Source organism: Stegostoma tigrinum, chromosome 25, assembly GCF_030684315.1.
Source record: "Stegostoma tigrinum isolate sSteTig4 chromosome 25, sSteTig4.hap1, whole genome shotgun sequence".
NCBI classification, from domain to species: domain Eukaryota; kingdom Metazoa; phylum Chordata; class Chondrichthyes; order Orectolobiformes; family Stegostomatidae; genus Stegostoma; species Stegostoma tigrinum.
In genome coordinates this window covers 7,303,695-7,323,969 of record NC_081378.1, presented here as the reverse complement: position 1 = coordinate 7,323,969, position 20,275 = coordinate 7,303,695, and the positions used below count along the sequence as shown (strand labels likewise).

The following is a 20,275-nucleotide window of genomic DNA, read 5'->3' as shown; positions in this document are numbered from 1 at the left end:
TTTTTTGTCACTTCTATAAATGATTTGTGTGTGAATATAGCAGGCACAATTAGCAAGTTTGGAGGTATAGCAGACAGTGAAGAAGGTTACCTCAGTATGGGACGTTAATCAGAGGGGCCAATGGGCTGAGGAGTGGCTGATGGAATTTAATTTAGGTAAATGTGAGGTGCTGCATTGTTTTGGTTTTTTTTTGGAGAGGCAAATCACAGACAGTTAATGGTAAGGTCCGAGGAATGTTGCTCAGCAAAGACCTTGGGGTGCAGGTTGAAAGTGGAGTTCCAGGTGGACAGGGTAGTGAAGAAAGCATTTGTTGCCTTGTAGAATCCCTGCAGTATGGAAACAGGACCTTCAGCCCAACAAGTCCACACGGATCCTCAGACCATCCCACCCAGACCCATCCCCCTGTAACTCACCTCATCTACACATCCTTGGACACTGCGGGCAATTTAGCATGCTCAATCCACCTAGCCTGCACATCTTTGGACTGTGGGAGGAAACTGGAGCACCTAGAGGAAACCGATGCAGATATCGGGAAAATGTGCAAATTCCATACAGACAGTTGCCCAAGGGTGGATTTGAACCCAGGCCCCTGGTGTTGTGAGGCAGCAGTGCTAACCACTGAGCCACTGTGTCTCCTTTATTGGTCATTACATTGAGTATAGGATTAGGGAGATCACGTTGTAGCTGTACAGGATTTGGTGAGTCCACTTTTGGAATACTACATGCTGTTCGGCGTCTCGCTGCAATAGAAGGATGCTGTGAAACTTGAAAGGGATCAGAAAAGATTTACAAGGCTGTTGCTGGGAATGGAGTGTTTGTGCTATGAGGAGAGGCTGAATAAGCTGGGGCTATTTTGTTTGGAGTGTCGGAGACTGAGGGTGACCTTTTTAGAGGCTTATAAAATCATGATGGGCATGCATAGATTGAATAGCCAATATCTTTCCCTGGAGTGGGGTAGCCAAAAACTACAGGGCATGAGTTTAAGTTGAGAGGGAAAAGATATAAAAGGGACCTAAGGGGCAACGTTTTCACAGAGGGTGGTGTGTGTATGGAAGGAACTGCCAGGGGAAGTTGTGGAGGGTGGTACAGTTACAACCTTTTAAAAGGTATCTGGTTGAGTGTATGATTAGGAAGGCTTTAGAGGGACATGGGCTAAATGCTGGCAAATGGGATTAGAATATGTTAGGATATAAGGTCGGCATAAGGTAAGATGAGTTGAACCCAAAGGGTCTCTTTCCATGCTGTACAACTCTTAAGATGATAAATGAAACAGAACTGGGTCAGTGCTGACAGAGAAAGTTTTGACTGTGCATGTGATGTTGTATGGCACTGAGTTTGGGTCTCAGGATGTGGCAGATGCAGCTGTCTAAGGAGAGTTGTATCTCAGAAATAACTAATCCTGGTTGGGTTTGTAACATAAAGGATAGATCTTCAGCGATTTAAGGCAAAGCCGATGACCGTCACTGAGGAAGGAGATGTGGCAGTGAAAGTGATTTTTGTTTTAAATAAACAAACCCATTCTCAAACATTTGGAGGTAGATAGAAAACAATAACAGTGAAAAATTTAAAATGGAAATCTTGTTTGGGAGAAGAGTAGAACTTCAAGATAGGGTACCTGGGAGCAATGTTTTAATATGGCACTTTTAAAAACTTTTCTTTTAAAACAACAGCCCCATGCACTTCTCAGCAGTATTTGAGGTGAAAAAAAAGGCATTAGGAGCCCCTCTTGCTTGTGAAGTATTCTGGCCCTTTATTATCTCCCTGAATAAGACAGTGCTCTTTACCCTTTTTGAGGCTTGTGAGGCTGGAGGGCCAGTAGAAATAAATGATCCATTGACTGCCCTGTTATCTGAGGTGGGAGTTATTGTTGTGCAGTAGGGGACAGAGAGCGGGCATATATGATGAACACTTTTCAAGAGTGTAAAATCTGATAGAGGCTACAGCTGCCATATTAGTCTTCTGGACTACTGTGGCTGTATTAGCATTGCTACTGTGCTGTTAGGGCATGGCAGGGGTTACTGTGTTGTTGGTTGTACACGTTTTTTTAAAAAAAACACTACTCATTGCCCTGGTCTTCTAATGGGAGGTTACTATCCATCATTGCAGGGATCCTGTGTGCTAACTGGAAAATTTCACATGGCTTGGGCGAAGGGCTTTATTCAGTTTTTTGGCAATCTGCCTCTTAACGATGGGAAACTTTGGGCCGACCTGTCTGCCTGCCTCTGATCCCAAACCCATTGGCCTATGAAAATCCGGTTCTTGGATTCTATAGGTTTTATTGTATTTTTATCAATTTCTTTTATATGTTTTTTTCAGACATGGTTCCTGATTCTAAATCAGGGAAAACTGAAAAATGCTTCTTAACCAATTTATACCTGAAGAAGGCCGTTCATTCCTTTGTACTTGAGGCCACTTCCCTACTCGTTTCTTCTTAAATGTATGCCTACTTTTAAAAAGTCTCTCTCGTTGTATGGTAGTGTCAGTGGTGAGTCCAATGTTTATTCCTCATCCCTAGTTGCCCTTGAACTGAGTGGCATGTTAGGCCATTTTTGGAGGGTAGTTAAGAGGTAATCACACTTCTGTGGGTCTGAAAATACATGTGTAGCCCAAATCTGGTAAAGATGGCAGATTTTCTTCTTTAAGGACATCTGTGAACTAGATGGGATCTTACAACACAATTGTTTCGTGCTTAATGTAATATAGCTTTGTTATTACCATTTTCAGTTTTTTTAATTGAATTTGAGTTCCAATTTGAGTTGTAGGATTTTAACCTATATCCTTGGAGCATTTGTCTGGGCCTCAGGATTACTACTATGCCACTGCGTTACGTCTGTGCCACCAATTCTGTATCACTTTTTGAAAGTCCAATTGAATCTTTAACGGTCTTTCTTGAATCAGCTTCCACAGTCGACTTAGCAATTTTTGTTTTTGTTGCACTGCTGGAGGAACTCAGCAGTTATAGCAGCAGAGATAATAGGAACTGCAGATGCTGGAGATTCCGTGATAACAAGATGTAGAGCTGGATGAACACAGCAGGCCGAGCAGGAGAGCTGACGTTTCGGACCTAGACCCTTCATCAGCTATACTGTTAATGCCCCTGCAATCCAGTAGAAATCACTGAACTAACACAACATGCCCTTCTATTAGCATAGCTTTTAAGAATGACTACTCTTTAAATATAAAAGACTGGTTCCAAGAATTGCTATGCTGCTTGATCCCCTAGACTGTATGCAGTTACCCAGCATTGTGTAATTCACTAGACCTACATTAGAATAATAGAACTTTGCTTGCTGCCTATCTCCATCTCGATGTGCATGGCCTGGTCACAAATTTAAATCTCCTTTTCATGTCTGTTGTTTTTACTTTGTTGGTCCTTTCTGAGTAGTTTAAAAGGCTCAACTGAAAGAACAGTTTTATTTAAATTAAACAAATTACTTCAGATGCTGGAAATGTGAAACAAAAACAAAAATGGCTGAGTAAACTCAGCAGGTCTAGTAGCAGCTGTGGAAAGAAAGCAGAGCTGACATTTTGGGTCCAGTGACCCTTATTCAGAATTCTCCAGCAATTTCTGCTTGTGAACAGTTTTATTTGTTCGGCATTCACTCTGTGATTTTTGCAGATCCATAGGTATTTACTGTTTGAATTAATGCTGAACTAGATTAGACCAGATTTTGCTGTATTAAGACAGTGTGAATTAGACTTACTAATGCACCTTTTTGGCTGTGGTTCCCCAGTTAGGCTGAATATAGAGGAGAAATAAGTAAAGGGAGGATTTGAGTAGGAAACAAAATTCAGTGTTTGTGTCAAATTGAGTAGGGAAAAAGGAATAGAAAGGGAAAGAAATGAAAAAAGAAAAAGGAACATCAAAGGGGAAAGTAATATGTTTAGCTTTTTATGTAAAGCAAAATTGTTATTTTTAAAAACTCCGAAATACCCGTGAGTAGAACCCAGAAATTGTTATTTATAACTAATGTTAACATCTTTAAAGAAGAATACTTGCATTTGTAATAAATTTAACTTTGTGATGATATTAATTCATACATCAGGTTCAGCAACCTCATACCATCCAGTACAGATCAATAATGAGGCATTTACACAATGTTAATCTGGAGTGACGTGCTTGACAGTAATTTCAGGTAGCCAAATTTGACCATGTATCTCCACCCTACCTGAAATTACCTCAACATTGACCTGTTAAGCATCATTAACCTTACCTTGACTGGCAACAAATATAATCCATAATGATGTTTGCTTTATTTTCTAGAAGTACAATTTTAAAGAAAGGTATCTTTTCATGTACAAATGTGATATTTTACTTCTAAAGGACTAAGTGAATAGTTTATGCTCAGCAAAAAGCAAAATAGGATCATGTTACCAAAAGTCATGAGGAGTAATGTAATTTCAGGGTAATTGTGATGCTCTGGATTAATAAGCAGGGAAAAGAACTTGTAACTTGACACAGGTGGATGCTTTCTTATATTTAAAAGTGCTGTATGAATATAGCAAGAGAAATAATGGCCATGGCTTTGCTGTAGTATTAGTGGTGAAACTGTTAGTGCTTGCTGTCATTCCAATAGTGAAATTCACAGTAACATCAGATTTCTGCATTCACACAGACTTCCAAAGTTGCTGAGGATGATTCTGCTGTTCTTCAGAGGTGCATTGTTGATAGCTGTCAGACTTCAATCAGTAAGAAATATTGAATTGATGGAGTCAACACTGTAAAAGCTTTAAGAAGTTTAAACAGTGAAACTCCTGTTAACAAGACAGTAACTCCATACTGATCGTGAGGCATTCATTCTTTGTGAAATGCTAAGTTTCTTCATTCTGACAAAACCACATTTGTTAGTTTTCAAAATATCATTTATCTTTAATTCATCTTATTTCTCAATCAGGTCGTCATTTATTTTACTATCTGAAATTTTACATTGAAGGTAAAAGACTTCAGGTTTTTCTAAACAGGTGTTTGCTATGCGAATACTTCAATGTGATTTGCTAACATCACTACAACTGCAGGACATGCAATTTAGTTGGCACGAAACTTAAACTGCCTTCAGAGTAGGGTAGCCTGTCCACCAAGATCACTCGAGCTCTGAGTCAAGTTCTTGAAGGTCTTTTGTAAGCATTAAGCTTTGCTGCTGAATGCAATATCCAGGCTATTAAAATGAGATTAAAGGGTAGGTCATTCTACTAATACTCTATCTATTTCATTGTGACATATAATTGTTTTAAATGATTGCTTCTTTCACCATTTTTGGGAGATTATTGTTGTGTTTTAAATAAATGTTTCATTTAATGACGTCCTTTTTGTTTTATAACTGTAACTTATATGAAGTTCACTCTAAATCCTTGCGCATGACTCTTCCTCCTCGCAACTAAGCTGAATGGCAGTGCAAGTTGGTTTTTTTTTCCCTGCACCACTTCAAATTCAATTGTATAGGCAACAATATCTATGAATATTTCTGGTTTTGAACTTGATTTAGAGTTTGTCAGGTGCAGAGCCATAAATGATTGATATTCATCAATCCCCTTTTTAAAATGGTGATTATGCTGAATGTCTTCATAACTGAATAACCTTTGGAGAATGTTGCTTTTCATAAGTAGACTTTTTCAAGTGCTGTCAGTAAGGTAGAAAAATAATAATGTGCTTAAGGGTAACTGTCTGGTACTTCAGTTTAAATAAGGTAAACTTATTCATCATCTTTGTCTTGTTTTAAACAGATGTAGGCTCTGGAGGTGAGGACCTTGACTTCAACTGGGATGATTATCTTGAAGAAACTGGTGCAAGTCCTGCACCGCACAACTCGTTCAAACATGTATGTATGTCAGTTCTTGAACATGATGAAGTTAATGCCTGATTTTATAGTGTTGCCTCCTAATCTTTACCTTACAATTAATTTCCTTTAAAGAGATAGGTAATTCTACACTATGAAGTATGTTTATCTTTATGTGGAACAGCAGCAGTGACCCAAATATGTTTTAAATGAAAACCTGAATTGATGCACATTTGTGCCCTGATGTAATTAAAAGTGCAGTCAACCTTACTTATAGTTCCAGGGCCAAAGAGTAATGTAGTATGCATTTAATTTTCTAGTAATCTGCTGAAAACTAACATTCTGCTTGTAATAATTTAGAGTCATAAATTGTATCAATATATTCAACTACTGCACCACCGACATGATATTTCCCCTCCTGCACTTGGCAAGTAAAGTTTATAACTACAAAAAACATTTACTTTATTTATTAAAATGTATTTATCTATCTTTTTAATCTAACTATCAGCTGAAATATCAAATGGTTGATAGGTGGCCTTTCGGTTGTGGATAATTGTGGAAGCTTCAATCTTGTGGATTTTTGCACACATGCAGTTTAATTGAATGATTCACAGCCTTAAAGGAGATCATTAGGGATCAATTGAGCTATTTTTTACTAAGTGACGCTTGAAGCCCTATGTACACACTACTAATCAAAAATTTGACAATAGTAGGGTAAACGAAATATATTCATTTTTGTGGAAATAGTTTTTTTTTGTGTGTCTATTCAGGATTGCTAAAATGGGGAATAAAATTAAGACAAACAATAGGATGTCATGAAAATGAAGTCAACTGCAATACCATGTTGATTTTGTCTTTTTAGTCTTTTTACAATGTGTTTTAAGTGTTCTGATATGGTGGAAACTTTCCAGATTCTTTGGATGTATAGTGTTTACAGGCCCAAAATAAATTTTTTGATTGTAACAGATAGTAGGGACTGAATTTTACATTCAAATTGGGTCATAAACAAGACCGGCAAGGTCTTGAAGCTGCCAATAGGATGTCTTCCAGTACTGACACCGAAACAGCAGTGTCCTGCAGTTCAGTTAAGGGAGAGAATGCCAGAAAGTCATGACTATAACTTAACCACATTATCTTTCTTAACTTCCAATACAATAGCTCTGCAGTACTAATATGTAAGAGCTGTAAAAATGGAGAGTGGCTTATGTTGTCCAACACAGCAATGCTAAGTGTTGTCTGCATATTTGAGCAAATTCTGAGCTTGTGTCATAAACTGATCAATTAATTTTCTTGGTCTGAGCACTGGATGGTGAGGTGTTGTCATAATATCAAGTGGCAGCAACTAATGAAGTACGTTTGCTTACCCTCAAATCTGTCACACCATCCAGAACAAAGCAGCTGCCTGTTGCCAACCCATTCACCACCTTTAAATGTTTACTCCCTCTAGCTGTTTCACTAATGTACAAGATGCACTGCATCCACTCCCTAAGGTCTCCTTAGTATCACCTTCAAGCTCCCTTCCAAGTTATGTAACAGTCTGACTTGTAACTGTATTACTATGCCTCCACTGTTGCTGGGACAAAAACCTTGAACTCCCTTTCTAATGGCAGGATTTAGCTGCACGACATGGACTGCAATGATTCGAGAAGAGAATTTTCCACAGCCTTCTCTAGGGCAAATGACAATGGTCAAGAAACTCTGGCCTTGTTAACTGAGCAGCCATCCTGTTAAAAGTCAAAAGCAGAGTAGTGTATGCTCAATTTTATTTTCAATTGAAAACTGCTATCACTTGTACTTTGAAAGCTTAAAACTTGTCTATTTCGTATTCAAGTCACATTTTCTGGAACTGTGGATTTTCTGTGTGGAACTGGAGCTAATACTTTATATATAAGTAAATTTTTTGTGAAAGTTTATCCAACTATGTTCTGGGTTCCAGTGGCTCCATATTAGTTACTGAGGCTTATCCAGAACCTAATGTGTTTGTTGCAATATAATGTAAGGTCAAAATGTGTTACCATATGTAGCTTGCACAACTACTGCATAAAAACTGATTTTTAAAGCACCATCTTTATTCAGGTTAAACTCCATAATTAAGTTTTTCCTATCGGATCACTCTTTGTTTTGCCTCAAAATGCTTGACAAACCTTACTGAATTATTTGAAGAGAAAAATGCTAAACAAGTGTGTGGAACAGATGTAATATCTTTAGATTATTAGAAGTCTTTGGTAAGCAGGAGTTCTGAGGTAGATCAGACCTTAGTAGTGTGAACTGTTCTCGTTTCCATTTTATAAAAAGAACATAGAAACATTGCAGAAGGTGCAAAACAAAGTTATTAAAGTAATAACTGAGACATTACATATTGGGAAAGATTGAACAGACTGGATAACAAAGTGTGAAGCAGGATGAACACAGCATGTCGAGCAGATGCTGCTTGGCCTGCTGTGTTCATCCAGCTTCACACTTTGTTATCTTGGATTCTCCAGTATCTGCAGTTCACATTATCTTTGAACAGACTGGAGCTGTTTTCTCCAAGGAGTAGTCTTGGTAACCTGATAGAGGTCTTTAAAGATAATTTTTTAAAAAGTTTCATAACATCAACATACAGGAGATGACTTTTTGGGAAGAGCCAAGAATTAGTGCCTTGAAATAGTTGATGGTGTGTGATAAGTCTTTAAGAAATTCAGGAAAAAAAACTTTTTTCCTCTGTGATAAGGATGTGGAACTAAGTACAACAAGGAGAGCTTTAGGTGACTAGCATTAACACATTTAGGGTTAAGACTGTTGTAAGTTAGAACAGGTGTAGCCCACTGAGCTCCTCAAGCTTCCTCTCCCATTTGACAAGATCATGCCTGATATGACAATCCTTATGTCCACTTTTCTGCCATTGCCCTGTTATCCTTGATTTCCCAACTGAACAAGAATGTATCTGTCTGTCCGTCCAAGCCTTAAATCTGCACAAGGCCTCTGCCTCCACAGATATCTGTGGTAAGGAGTTCCAAAGACATACAACCCTCTGAGAGAAAAGCATTCCTGTTTGGTTAAGCCCGATTAGTACATGCCAGAGAAAGGAATTAAAGGATGTGTTGATGGAAGTTCATAATGTAGGTTGTGAGGAGGTTTGGATTGATAATAAATATCAACATTGATCATTCGGATGAGGAGGTTTGTTTCTATTCTATCAATATTATGCCATATTTTGTGTGTTGCTGTGCTTAGCCATTGTCTGATAGTTTATCAGAACATAACTAATTATGATTAACTTATTAAACATTGGCTCTTTTTTATTTAATGCAGGTTGAGATCAGCCTTCAGAGTAGTTTCCAGCCAGGGATGAAGTTGGAAGTTGCAAATAAAAATAATCCTGACACCTATTGGGTAGCAACAATCATCACCACATGTGGTCAGCTCTTACTCCTGCGCTACAGTGGATATGGAGATGATCGCAGGGCTGATTTTTGGTGTGATGTCATGACTGCTGATTTACACCCTGTTGGGTGGTGTTCACAAAATAAAAAGGCACTGAGACCTCCTGAAGGTAGGATTTATGAATTCTACGCCATCATAAGAAATCATTGAAATTGATGGCACAAAACAGGTGACAGTTCTTGGACTTAATTTGAATAAAACATGAAGAAAATCTTCATATTTAACAGTAGAATGATGTGGAGGCTTATGGGGAAAAGGCAGGAAACTCGCACTAATTCATAACGCTGATTTGGAGAGCAAGTAATGGGTAAATGGATTTCTTCTGCTTGACAATTCTGAGTGAAATTAATTTTGATGCTGATATTTACCATTCAGTGCTGACACCAAATGAAGGAACCTGATTACCCTTGCTGCAAAGTTGACTAGCAGGATTAGTGTGAGGCGGATTTGCCTAGATAGTTGAAGTTTCATTTCCTGAATAGTGAGTGAGTTTCTAACTCTAGTCACTGAACTGCCTGGAGCTCTTATCAGGGCCCATGACAAAATATTGCCACTGTCATGAACACAAATATATATTGTATTTATCTACATAAGTAAATTCTCTTAAATCTGGCAGCCCTGAGGTTCTGCTAGGCTTTGGACTTCAGTACAGTGTTTTGCGCACTGGGAGTTTAGTCCAATTTTGGTTGAGTGTGGTTAAGGGCCATTTGGAGTGCAAAATAGATCAGCACACCAACAGCGAAATCCCAATTGCAGGTCAAATGCCAAACAGCGCTTAACTGAATTGTTTAAGTTAGCTAATGTTAATTGAGTGAAATTTTCTTAAAAAATGCATGCCACATTTTTCAGTTGCTTGTTTTGAGAGTATTTGCTGGTATTTCTGCAATGAATAATTGCATTATAGACTGAGCACCTTAAGTATAATGCTGCTTTTCTTCTACCACTGTGTGTCTGAAAGGCATGTTTAAAAACTATCAACTAGTACTACCTTATTTCAGACACAACTTCTTGACAATATTAAATGCAGAGAACACCTATTAAATGCAGAGAACACCTGATCATGCTAAACAGTGATGGACAGAAGTTAAAGGGAAAATATTTCATGTGTGAACTTGCTAGATGTCACATTAACACAAATTTTAATGCACTGGAAATTTTCCTCACTCTGAATTATATTATTGTCATAAATATCATCTGTGTTGTGCTTCTGGCTATAATGTTTACTAGACAGTTTCCCTCTGAATAGTAATTAAAATCAAAACAAGATGGATAACCAGTTTTACATGATAAAGATTTTAATACTAGGATATGAGCCTTACTAATCAAATTCTGAAGATTCTGCATTGAGGACAAAGGTAATAGAATTTTCTTTATAATCTCATTCGTCAGCTAACATAAATTTCTAAAACTCTCCTATTGTTATGTTATTGTATTAGGCTTACACTCATTTTCCTCGGGTGAGCTGATCAAGCTATTTTAATTGCATGAGCAATCAAATAATTTGTATTGACAGTGCCATACGTACTTTTCAAAAGAAAAGTTTGTGAAATAATCAGTCTTTAGAGAAACTCCAAAAGCATATTGACATCAATAGCACTTGTTGGCCCATTGGTTAATTTATATAGCTCCATGTTCTCCAAAATATCTGAAAGGGCTAGGCTATGAATTGCCAAATTCAAGATGGATTTGAATTTTTATCACTTTGTAAATACTGTCCCTTTTTTTAAAAAAAAGAGACATGTGACAGAAATTAGGCAGTGATTCGATGACACCTTTATTTGGTATATGAGCTGAACATATTTGGAAATATTCAGCAGGTTAGGCAGCATTAGATTAGATTACTTATAGTGTGGAAACAGGCCCTTCGGCCCAGCAAGTCCACACTGCCCCTTGAAGCATCCCACCCAGACTCATCCCCTGATAGCCCACACGCACCCCTGAACACTGTGGGCAATTTAGCATGGCCAATCCACCTAGCCTGCACATCTTTGGACTGTGGGAGGAAACCGGAGCACCCGGAGGAAGCCCATGCAGACACAGGGAGAATGCGCAAACTCCACACAGACAGTTGCCCAAGGCTGGGATTGAACCTGGGTCCCTGGAGCTGTGAGGCTGCAGTGCTAACCACTGAGCCACCGTGCTGCCCCGAAATTTGTGAAGAGGCGAAAAAAAGCACGGGCCAAATTGTCAGTGCTGTGACAAGTAGTTTGAGTAGGGAAATTTCCTTTTTCAGGACACTTGCCTTGATTTAAAGAGTACTCGGGTTTTGTTCATGTGTGTTTTAGAAAGGCCGTATCCTGTCAGCCTCCCCCGCCACTTTATCTCTGCACACTGGCTGTGGCCAGCTGGCTTGGGGTCCGTCGCCACCACTGAGGAGGATCCCCTCTCCTACTTATGTTGGCCGGCCACGGCTTCTCTAATTGGCCTAGGTTATCAACCGCAGCCAATGACCTTTGTAGTCAATGAGCTCAACCTGGTTCCAGTTGCTATGGGTTGGTTGCTCGGTCAGTCAGTTGATCCTGCCTAACTCATAGACTGTTATGGCCAAGGTGCGGGCGAGTACTGAGTTGTGCTAAGACTTGCCTTGGTTCTCATGGACTTTGGCCCATTTGTATGGATGGTTGTTTGGCTGAACTTGCCCTTTACCATCAACTTACCTCTTACCAATTCTTGCCCGTCCAAGCCACTTTCTACCAGCATGCCACCTGATAACCTTTTTGTAATCTCCATAGGTATTTGCTCAGCATCCACTATCGACATACTTCAGCATCTGTATTGGGATGAGGAAAAAAAATCTAACAATTTTAAGTGAATGCTCATTCATACACAATTAATACTGAGAACAAAACATTGCCAATCATGACATCAACTCAGTGTCTTAAAGGCCGTCATGTTCACGCCGTTATTTAAAAAAAAGTTCTCTACGCAAACCAAGTTAAAGGCAGGTAATCTCATTGTCTCTTTAAACTGACAATCAAAATGTGAACTTGGCAACAGTAGTGCGCTAAGTGGGGAGGCAATGGCCTTGTGGTGTTATCGCTGGACTGTTAATCCAGAGATCCATGTAATGTTTTGGAGACTTGGGTTCAAATCCCACCACAGCAGATGGTAGAATTTGAATTCGATAAATATTTTGAAGAGTCAAGTGATGGCTGTGAATCCAATGCCGATTGTTGGGAAAACCCCATCTGGTTCACTAATGTCCTTTTAAGGAAGGAAACTGCCATCCTTGCCTGGTCTGGCCTCGTGGGACTCCAGATCCACAGCACTGTGGTTGACTCTGAACTGCCTTCTGAGCAATTATGGATGGGCAGTAAATGCCGACCTAGCCAGCGACACCCTCCCACTGTGAATGAATAAAGTGGGGGGGGGAGGAAATGAAGTACTTTTTTGAAGCTTTTGAAACATAGCCAAAAATTCATAATATCCTTGAATATGGTAACAGCCCTCGGGAAGTATCAACAAAGAAATCTATTGAGACTTCTGAATTGGAATGGCAGGGGAATGGAAGCAGGGAGTCAGAAGAGGGATAAACTCTAATAGAAATAAAAGAAAGAAATGTAAGAAGCAAAAGATCAGAAAAAGCATGGGCAAGAAACCAATGGAGACAGGGTACAAAATACAGCTATGATGACTTATAAGGTTAAAAAGACAAACCTAAAAGCCTTGTATCTTTTATGTGCAGAGCATTCACAATAAAGTAGGTGAATTAGCAGCACAAATAGAGATAAACAGCTAGTAACTAGTTGTAATTATAGAGATATGGCTGTAGCGTTAGCAAAATGTGAACCGGGGAGGAGAATTAGGAGAGAAGATGGAGGCAGAGGGAAAGGGAGGGGAGAGAGGTTCCGGTAAGATGTGGGTATCTGAATTGTTGCATCCTACAATCATTAATACCTGAAAAGAAAATAAGTTTCTTGTTAGAACATGGAATGAGCTGGAGCATGAAGTGGAACTGGGTGGGGTGCAGGGCAGGTCTGAGTCAATGTCAGGTGGCAGAAAAGTCGAGAGTGTGCATATGGCTATGTGTGGCACAGTGTGGATCTCAGAATGTAACAAGAACTTTGTCTGAGGATCATTGTATATCAGAGATACCTGTGATCCTGGGTTGCTTCAAAACCTGAAGGATGAAACTTCATTGGAATCCATGTGGACTGAGTCTTAGCTGAAAGCAGTCACTGAGCAATGTGATGTGGCTGTGGAATTGAGTTTTGACAAATACCTTGTTAAACACTATAGTGACCAAAGCAAGAGTGAACGTTTCAGGTCCAGTGACCCTCCTTCAGTAGGACCCTTTCCAGCCTGATCTCTGACAAGTCTCCAGATGTAAGTGACCTAGGGTGTTACTTCCTTGGCCAGCTCTGGAACTGTTGCAGTAAAGCGCTGACCAGATTGTGGTACCACATTTCTTCAGTCTAATATTCCCATTGAGATGGCCACATCTGAGCTCGTGGGGAGATGTTGGAGGCACCATGCTGATACTTCCTCTGAGGCATTGGTTAACTCCTCCCTTGCAGGTCAAAGAGTTAGCTTCTAAGGGAGCTGGTGTTTCAACACGGAATTGAGGCAGTGGTTTCGGGCAAAGATGGCTGTTTCTCCTCAGAGGCCATGGACATCCCAGCGATACCTGTAAGACAAAAGATAGAAAAGATGTGACTGCCAATGATTAGAAATGGAGTGAAATTGATGATGCTAACAATGGGATTGATGTGAGAGTTACAGTGGAATGAAGAGTGGCTTTTAATTGGCTGATGGGGCATGAATGTTTCACCGTCCCCACCGGAGTAGTCCCGATCTTTTTTGGTGAGGACTCTCATGGGATGTTTCGCAGCTTTCTACCCTGTTATTGGCTGTCTTCACATATAATGAAAGATCAGGAGAATTTGAATGAAATGAAAGTGGATGACATGATGATTAGTGCTAGTGTAGGTGGGTGAAACGTGTTAAGTGTTTCGAGGGGGCAGCAGGGAGAATATACAAGATGAGTGCTCTGTATGGTTGGGATGAGAAGAGAGAGAGGAGGTGAGGGAAAATGTTACAGGTGGTAGTGTAAATGGTAAAGCATGAGCCTTCATGCAGGGTGGATACAGAGGTAGAGACAGATGAAGTGTAAGATGGAAGAGGGAAGACTGTAGCACTTACTGTGGTAAGTGGCAAAGTTCCTTGACCTCCTTCTGGCACTGCTGGTCATCTCTCCATGTTGTAGTGATCCAGGTAATGACCTCAGACTAGGCTACCAGGGTCTGGTGATGCTTTCCTTTCTCCTTTGCAACATCCCTTCTGGCCAATGTCATCTCTGTTAGAGAGAATCACAGTGCCATTTTCCCCATCTCCGTCATCTTCAGATTCTGTCCATCATTGATCAGGACCGCTTCAGAATGTCAGCGCTCGTCCGATGCACAGCAGCTTTAAAGGTGGCACAGCTACAAGGGATGCTTGTGTTTCAGTGAATAACCGCTGAGTGGTGAGTTATTCTGGAGATGGTCTGCAGTAAGATGGGGCTGGAATCGAATATGATGGATGCCAATTGGGTCAGATATGTAGTAAATGAGTGAGCACAGCAGGCCAAGCAGCATCTTAGGAGCACAAAAGCTGACATTTCGGGCCTAGACCCTTTATCAGAGAAGCTTTTGTGCTCCTAAGATGCTGCTTGGCCTGCTGTCTTCATCCAGCTTCACATTTTGTTATCTCGGATTCTCCAGCATCTGCAGTTCCCATTATCTATGTAGTAAATGAGGCGAGTTTGTAAGGTATGATGAGAAAAACGTACTTGGCCTTATGGTGAAAACCCGCAAACTTCAATGCAACTTGGCTAAGTTTCACTCTATGAAGGGAGTTTTTAGTGGTCATGTCCAGTTCTGAAATTTTTCTCCCATGTGTTATTTCTGGAATTGTTTTATAATGAAAAATTGCTTTCTATCTATTTTTATAGTATAATTTAAGAGTTTGTGGTCTCCTATTTTGGTTTGAAAGGTGTGGTTATTCTTTGAGTGATTTTCATTGTTAGAATCCGAGATTCTATTAGCAACAATTCTCTAGTGTACTACGTATCATTTGCTCACTTGCTTCTGTTCTAAAGCTGTTGGAAGGGATTAATCCTAAATTGTAGAATTTAAAAAAAACACTTTTCCAGGCAAAGTAGTTGCTTCTCTGTAGAAGTTCGTTGTTACTTTTCAAGGAGACATAATTTTCACAAAGCTTAGTTATGTTTTTCGTAGCTAATTGTGTGAACTTGAATCCTTTTCTGCTTTATCAGAGCGAAATGAAGAAGCATGTTGTGAGTAAAATGCTAGTGAATGTTATGTAGGTTTGACTTTAACCAGCATTTGCCCATGGGATGATCGTGATGCAGATGTAGGTTACCTCTGACATTTTGAAATGTTTGTACATTTGAAAAGAAGTGCGTTTAGGCATTATGAGAAACAAAATTACATGCTATACATTGTCATTTAGTAATTAAGTGCAATGGAAATAAATCTGCCATTGTGCATACTGCCCATGCAAAAACAAGTATTTATTTTTGAAAGGATTTTGTATTTGAGTGACAAATCAATGCACTTTTGTTGTCCCTGTTTATCCCAATGAATCATTTCATTTTTGCTATTTCTTTTTAGATGTAATGACTCATTGCACATCTTTGTGTTATGTAATGAGGCTTGCTCACCAGTTACTATGATGCTATCATTTATCCTTATCTGAAATCTGTCCATTTAAGATCACTGCATAGAATTTTCTTCTACACCTGTGTGCTTGGTGAACTCAAATGATAAATGTCTTTCAAAACTGTATTGATCTTTTTCCAAGAAAGTAATATCTTTTTTAAAAAAGATAATTTATTTTTGGGTATTGAACACGTATTTGAAGTGCAGCATTATATTGCGGTCTTTTAACCTACAAGGTCACCATAAGCTCTGTAGACTGTACAGGAATAAAATTGATGCCACTGTCAAATAAAATGGTTTGGGCATTATGGTGAATCACACTTTAAATGTCCATGGCCATTACTATGAAGCTATAATAAAGCAAACCAGGTTGTAGTCACACAACAATTAACTACAGATCAAAGCATACCATTTTTGGTCCTTATGAGATCTTGGCTCAGTGATCAAATTTGATCCCCTTACATGATAGGGAGTTTTGAGGTCCTTTTGAAGGCCAAGGCGTTAGTCACCATTTCAGGTTTCCAGACAAGCTCAAAGCTGTATCGGTATAAGTTGGAGATGTTTAGTTTCAAAGCAGTCCTTTTGTCTAAGGCGTGAACAATATCATCTTTGACAGCAACTACGGAACAGTATGTTGCCTTCATTCTCCCTTATGTTTCCATTTATGGGTGGCCTCATTTTCCTATCCCAGTACCTACTGGCTCAGCTTTAATGATCATTGCAAGATTCTGCTAATTGCGCTCCTTGCTTGCCTCCACTTATTTTTTAGGTGCAAGAATACTGATAGATCTTAAAAACCTTTCTTTTCCTGATAATGGCACTCCAATGTAACTCGTAAATGGTTTCTTTTAGTTTTGTTTTAAATTATTTAAAATCAGATTACTTGTCTTGACGCTCATCACATCTTTTTGTGATATACCAATTATGAACTCTTAATAAAAGGATATCCCTGATTTAATGCAAACAATGTTTTATGAAACTGCATTCTTGAATGCTGCCAGCTTGTGCTTATTTGCTTAAGTTTTCATTCTCGTCCATGTACATGTGAGTTTGACAGAACTTGAGTAGAAAAGTGGAATTTGTGCCCAGATTGGCATTGTGCCCAGAATCACTTTTTTATTTTCATCCCTACAACAAATTCTTGTGCCCTTGCCATTGATTCTGTCATGTTGCTCAACCACTGTGTCTTGCTGAGTCAGATTGACACATGAACGTACAAATTAAGAACCAGTGTAGCAGTTTAGCCCTTAGAGGCTACTCCACCCTTTAATAAGTTTATGGCTGATTTGCTTGTAGCCTTAACTTCACTATCCTACCCATCCCAATACCCTTAGAGTTTTGCCTATCGAGGAAGTCATTCTAACTCTTATCTTTAAAAATATTCAATGATCCTTCCTCTGCCACTCTGTGGGGAACAGTTCAGAAGATACTCAGCCCTCTGAGAGCGAGTGAATTAAGAGGGCGACTCCTTTTATTTCTAAACTGTATCCCTAGTTACAAAAAAATGAAAGAACTGCAGATGCGGGAAATTTACTGACAGCCATTTATGGTCACAGAGATGTACAGCACGAATTCAGACCCTTGGTCTAACTCATTTGTGCCAACCAAGTTTCCCAAACTAAACTGGTCTCATTTGCCTGTGTTTGGCCCAAATCCTCCTAAACATCCTATTCATTTACCTGTCCAAATTACTTTTTAAATGTTGTATCTGTACCTGCATCTACTGCTTCCTCTAGCTGTTAGTTTTCATATTATCAACCACCCTCTGAAAAAGTTGCCTATGGGGTTACTATTAAATTTCTGTCTTTAAAACTGTACCCTCTAGTTTTGAATACCCCTCCCCTAAGGAAAACACTCTGCTATCCACCTTATCCAACCCCATCATGATTTTATAAACTTCAATAAGGTCACCTGTCAACCTGTTATACTCCTGTGGAAAATGTCCCAGCTTGTCCAGTTTCTCCTTATAACTCAAACCCTCCAGGCATGGCAAGATGGTGTCTCAAACCTGATTGCGTTTTTTTGAGAAAATATTATTTATTTGGATTTTAGTAAAGCCTTTGACAAGGTTCTGCATGATAGACTAATTAGCAAAGTTAGGTCACATGGGATTCAGGGTGAGCTCGCCATTTGGATGCATTGTTGATATAATGGCAGGACATCGAGTAATGGTGGGGGATTACTTTTAGGATTGGAAGCCTGTGACCAGTGATGTTCCATACATATCAGTTCGAGATTTTTTTTGTCAACTTATATAAATGATTTGGATGAGAATGTAAAAGGTACTAAGTAAGTTTGTGGATGACACCAAAATACGTGGCATTGTAGACAAGGAAGAAGGTTTTGTAAGATTACAAAGGGATCTTGACCAAATGGGTCAATGGGCTGGAAAATGGTAGATGAAGTTCAATCTAGACAAATGCGAGGTATAGCATTTTGGTACAACAAACAAGCATAGGGCTTATACAGTTAATGGTAAGGCCTTCATAGTGTTGTAGAACAGAGGGACCTGGGGTCCAAGTACATATCTCTTTAAAGTTTCCATTGCATATAGATAGGATGTTTTTTTAAAAAGTGTTTGGCATGCTTGCCTTCATTCCTCAGTCCTTTGAGTATGGGAGTTGGGACATTACGTTATACAGGGCATTGGTGAATCCTCTTCTAGAATACCGTCCAGTTCTGATCATCCAGCTAAAGGAAGGATATACTATGTACCTGAACCCTTTGGATCTCTCTGTCCAATAACACTACCAGTGCCCGAACATTATTGTGCCCTTATTCACTTCACTAAAATGCAATCCCTCTCATTTTTCCACATTAAACTGTATCTGGCACTCATCAACCCATTGGCTCAATTATCAAGTTCCTTTTTTGTAATCTAAATTCCAGGGGAGAAAAGATCCAGCCTGCCTAGCCTTCCCATATAACTCAAACCCTCCAGTCCCAGTAATGATCTTATAAATCTTTTCTGCATTCTTTCCAATATAATAATATCTCTGCTAAAGAAGAATATCCAGAACCGTACACAGTACTCTAAAAGTGTCCTGAAAATGTCCTGTACAGCCTCAACATAACATCCAAACTCCAGTACTCATTACACTGACCAATGTAGGCAAGTGAGCCAAAAGCTACCTTCACTGCCCTGTTTACCTGTGATGCTACTTTCAAGGAACTACATATCTGAACTGTCTGTTCAGCGACGTTCCCCAAGGACCTTCCATTTACTGTGTAAGTCCTACTCCTGTTCATCTTACCAAAATGTACTACCACACGTTCATCTAAATTAAACTCTGCCTGCCACTCCTTGGCCCATTAGCCTGATTGATTGTGATCCCTTTTGAAATCTTAAATAAGCTACTTCACGTCCACGATACTACCAGTTTTGGTGTCTTCTGTTTCCTATATTCTCTTAGAAATAGTTTGTAAAAATGATGACCAACAGTGGACACGTTCCTGGTAACGGGCCCCCAGTCAGAGAAAAAACCCTCCACCACGACCCTCTGTCTCTCCTACCATCAAGCCAATTTTATATTGAATTTGCAAGCTCTCCCTGTATCCCACATGATCTAATTTTATAACCAATTTTTACATAAAGGCACACGCAGTAGCCCCCCCTCCAGTCTTAAGATAAAGCAAAGAATTGTGGATGCTGAAGATCTAGATCTCGGCAGGTCTGGCACAATTGTTGGGGGAAAGCAGAGTTCGTATTCCAAGTTGAGTGACCCACTGGACTTGGAAATGTTAACCCTGCCTTCTTTCCATAGGTGGCCTCTCTTGCTTGTGTAGTCTCGTTCTTGCTCTTCCGCTTGCTCACACTCATTCTCTCTCTCTCTCTCTCGTGCACACACGTGCTCTCTCACATCCATGAGTCTACAGTCAAACCTACCACCTGAAGGATTCAAAGGCAGTTTTTTTTAAACTGCTTTCCCAGTTCGAAACTGTAATCCCTTTATTGCTTTCCTTAGGATTAGTTATTAATATAGTTCCTTTTTACTTCGTTCAAGTACGCCTTGTAATTGGCTCCCTAATTTTAAACCAACCAGTCATGCTTTCATTCGAGTGTGATGTAGCTATGTGCTAAAAATTATTCACAATTTTTGCAGCAGACTTGGGTTAAAAGAGGGACATTGATTTTGCGCCTGTTTACCTGGATTGCTTTTACTGGCCCGTCTTGTCATGTAGTTAGTCTAATTACTACCCATCATTACCATTAGGAATGTGTGAAGAGAGTTGAAACTTTTAAAGGGTTGTCAAGAGCTTGTGCAGCCTGTATTTTCCATGAATTGTGAAAAATGTAACGATCATTTAATACATAAAGCTGACTTCTGACCTGATTCAGCGTTGACTTCTCCAATTAGACGAGTTAAAATTTACAATGTTGTACATAACAACTGTTTATCTGAATATTGCTAC

At 39.4% G+C, this 20,275-nt stretch overlaps 1 protein-coding gene across 2 annotated transcripts in view; it reads left to right on the top strand.

Moving 5' to 3' along the window:
* Window positions 1–20,275, top strand: part of sfmbt2 (Scm like with four mbt domains 2) — a 196,876-nt gene that overhangs the window by 18,402 nt on the left and 158,199 nt on the right. For both annotated transcript variants that reach the window (XM_048553832.2, XM_048553833.2), the window contains exons 4-5: window positions 5,722–5,816; window positions 9,069–9,309. In XM_048553832.2, the coding sequence (XP_048409789.1) occupies window positions 5,722–5,816; window positions 9,069–9,309 (336 nt within the window). The remainder of the gene's footprint in view (window positions 1–5,721; window positions 5,817–9,068; window positions 9,310–20,275) is intronic.